Consider the following 3725-nt stretch of genomic DNA (forward strand, 5'->3'; position numbering starts at 1 on the left):
CATCCGTCCATCCATCCATCCATCCCTCCATCCATCTATCCATCCATCCATCCATCCATCCATCCATCCATCCATCCATCCATCCATCCTCCTCCACGCTGTAGGGAAAGGGTCAGAGCTTCTCAAACAGATTCAAGAGAAGACTGAGGTTATTCAGGGTGGAGATAATACTGACAAGATGAGACTATTAATTTGTTAGATGCAGCAAGACCAAGAAAAATAAGTCGTTGCTGTTTGAAGGATGTTCTTCTGCAGTCTTCTGGTCATGCTGAGCCGGAGAACTCTGTAGTACCTTATGCATTTCTGATAGTAAAATATATTACAGATGGAAACTTGCTATGTGTTATAAAAATGAGGTAATTTTAAAAATATCTGCACAGAGACAGGCATGTGTCAACTCTAGAATTTATGTTTTATTGATATTGTTTTAATTATTTTGATGAATTACTGATATTGTTCTATACTACATTGTTCCTATAATACCCCTTTGTGCTCTCATTATAAGACAGAACAACAAAACAAGATTTTAGTAAGAGATGGGTGCTAATATCACCAAGGAGCATCATGCCAGGACTTTGATGTCCCCCCAGAGAGACTCAGGGTGAGAGCTCCTGATGACCAAGAGCATGGAGCAAGAGTGTGATGAGCAGATGCAGCCTGGACAAGGTCAAGATGGGGAGGTTGAGTTGGATCTTGGTAATAATTCCTTCCCCAAAGGGCTGTGGGGCATTGAACAGGCTGCCCAGGGCAGTGCTGGAGTCACCATCCCTGGAGGGTTGGACAGATGGACATGAGGTTCTCAGGACATGGGGCAGTGCTAGTGTTGGGTGAATGGTTGGACTTGATAAGCATGAGGGTCTCTTAGAACAAAATTATTCTAAGAGGTGATGGAGAAGAAACACCTTGGAGGGGCAGAGAGGGCACAGGCAGGAGATGAGAAGGCTACAGGGGTTCCCAAAGGTGCAGGACTTTTGGGGGAGCAGGAGGTTGGGCATGGGGAAATGATGGGTCGCTAATTGACTCCAGCTCCATGTGTTGATTCTACTGGTGTCATACTAAGGTTGGAAACTATCTAATATAATGACGGACTTGTGCAGAATATTTTATGGCATGGCAGCCTGAATCTAGACCTTCAACCCTGGCTAGAAGAGGGTGCAGCTCTCCCAGCATTCCTGGATTTATTACTCTGAAGTGTATTTTTTCTATTTGTAGGCAAGCTCAGGAGCGGTGTAAGGAAGCAATGCTGCTCGTAGTGCTGGATTTCCTGGGAAATCAGGCATAGGACTGGCCATGGATCCAGCATGGAAGAGTCTGGGCCTGTTCCTCCCTCTTGATCTGCAGTAGCTGCCATATTTTTTTGAGAGGAATATGATGGCGCATGACTATTGGCTTCCATCTGTATAGTAAGGGCTATTGTAGACTGCCAGAAATGTGGAGGGTTGGATGGATGGAGGGATGGATGGATGGAGGGATGGATGGAGGGATAGATGGAGGGATGGATGGAGGGATAGATGGAGGGATGGATGGAGGGATAGATGGAGGGATGGATGGAGGGATGGATGGAGGGATGGATGGAGGGAGGGATACAAACTCAAGCTCATTTTGAATTATGCCATTGCTCAAGAGCAGTATGGATGGCTATTGCTGTTGCCTCTTCCTCTGGACTCAGAGAGCACCCGTATGGCTCACTAAAACATCCATTGCTCCACATTTCCATTTGAATCTCTCAAAGATAAAAGCCGCCTATTGCAAACTGGGCAAGCAAATATTTCTGGCTGGTTTTGCAGGGTCAACTGGGCTTAAAAGAGAAAAAGAAAATTTAAAATAAAGACTGTAAATCATAAAAGCCTTCCCTGAACTGCATGGCGGGTGCTACGTTAGCATAGGCGATGTCCCCTGCCATCCGGGCAACAGGCAGGGGAATCTGTGCCGGAGGGCTTGGGGGTGTCGGTGGAGGAGGGAGGAAATCTGGAACCCATAAGCTCCACTGATGTTTGCGTTACCTTGCACGGCTGCATTGGTCTGCGCCTGGTCCGCCCACGGGGCTCCTTGACCTATCAGCAAGAGCCCTTCCCCAAAGTTATCCGAATGCCCTCCTCTCTGTAACCCAAAGGAAAAGCCAACCGAGCTCCTTGGAGGGCTCGGCGAGGCTTGGGAGGTTGGGGAGGCTGGAGGGTGGATGCTCCAGGCTGCACCTCCGGAGCTGCTCCCCAGGCCACCTCGCCGATGCGCTGTGGCCGGTGCATCTCGTGACACCCCAGAGCCCTTCGCCCGCAAGGTGACAAGAAGATGAAAGAGGAAAACATGTGCCCGGATTCCCCGGAAGGCAGCCTGGTCACCAGCGAGGAGGAAGGCGAGCGGCTGCACAAGAAATGTCACCGCAAGCGCGGCCAGGGGCACAAGCCGGCCGAGGAGTGCGGCGTCCCCTCGCCGCAGGGCAAGCGGAGCAAGCGCAGCCCTGTTCCCCCGTCCTTTGAGGACATGCACACGCAGCGGGTGATCGCCAACGTGCGGGAGCGCCAGCGGACCCAGTCGCTCAACGACGCCTTCGCCGAGCTGCGGAAGATCATCCCCACGCTGCCCTCCGACAAGCTGAGCAAGATCCAGACCCTCAAGCTGGCCGCCCGCTACATAGACTTCCTGTACCAGGTCCTGCAGAGCGATGAGCTGGACCACAAGATCACCAGCTGCAACTACCTGGCCCACGAGAGGCTCAGCTACGCCTTCTCCGTCTGGAGGATGGAAGGGGCTTGGTCCATGTCCGCATCCCACTGAGCCAGGGTACGTATCGCCGACACCTCCCTCGCTCCTGCATCCTTTACGCATCTCCCCAGCTTTTTCCTCGGGGGGAAATGCACAGCAGCCGCCCCCTCCTCATTCTCCACATGCAAATGATTTGCTTTAACGAACCCCAGACGCTGGCGGTTGGAGGAGGTGGCGATTCCCAACCTCGCTGGGGCTGGTGGGACATTGCAGGGGGTTGAGAAATGGAGCCCTAAAGCGACTGATCTCATTTAGTGGGGTCTGGTCCAGGGCAGGCTAGTGAAAGGTTTAAAATCAGGGCTTAAAGAGCTGATTTATCCTCCCATGGTAAGCCAGGAGGGGACATAAATCAGCAGACACCCTCCTGAATGTGTTTGGGTCACCGAGGTGTCAAAACCACACGAGCGAGACCAGGGCGGCTGCTGCTGCTCCCCCCATGCGAAGAGCCCAGCCTTGTCCTTGTCACCCGGTGACACCGGCAGCTGTTCCCCAAAGCTGTTGGGTGGCCCAGGACCCCCATCCTGCCCAGTTTCCTCCTGTTCCTCCCCTAAAGCACTGCAGATGAGTTGGGATCAGTGATCCCTTTGGATCTGTCGGCCTCCGACGCTGCAGGGAATAAAACACTGAGCAAAGATGCTGGGGCAGTGAGGTTTGTGTGCACCCCGTGTTTGATGTGCTCAGCACCACCCAGCCACCACCTGAGCATCCTTCTAACCACCAGCAAAGCTGCTGAGAGAGGGTTCAATCCTGTTTTCAGTGGTTTGGGTCCTATTGGGCTGGGAGAAATTTGGGACAGGGAGAGAAGGCTCAGCTATGTCCTAACATTTCCTGCAGCCCGCTAGCAGGAGCAGAAAGCTCTGGAGGATGTTCCCAAGCTGTGGACTTTGGGAACACTTCATGGGAGGCCAGTCTAGCCCCTGAGTGTCCCCATTGTCCCCTAAACAGGTTCAGGGCTTCTGACT

General features: G+C 52.5%; 1 protein-coding gene across 1 annotated transcript; it reads left to right on the forward strand.

Moving 5' to 3' along the window:
* Positions 1–2289: 2289 nt before the first annotated feature.
* Positions 2290–2775, forward strand: LOC308050364 (twist-related protein 2-like; the record flags this gene model as incomplete). Its single annotated transcript, XM_080360451.1, has 1 exon — positions 2290–2775. The coding sequence occupies one exon, from the start codon at positions 2290–2292 to the stop codon at positions 2773–2775; it is 486 nt and encodes a 161-aa protein (XP_080216577.1).
* Positions 2776–3725: the final 950 nt, after the last annotated feature.

The sequence above is a fragment of the Nesoenas mayeri genome (genome assembly GCF_963082525.1).
Source record: "Nesoenas mayeri genome assembly, chromosome: 28".
Lineage (NCBI taxonomy): Eukaryota > Metazoa > Chordata > Aves > Columbiformes > Columbidae > Nesoenas > Nesoenas mayeri.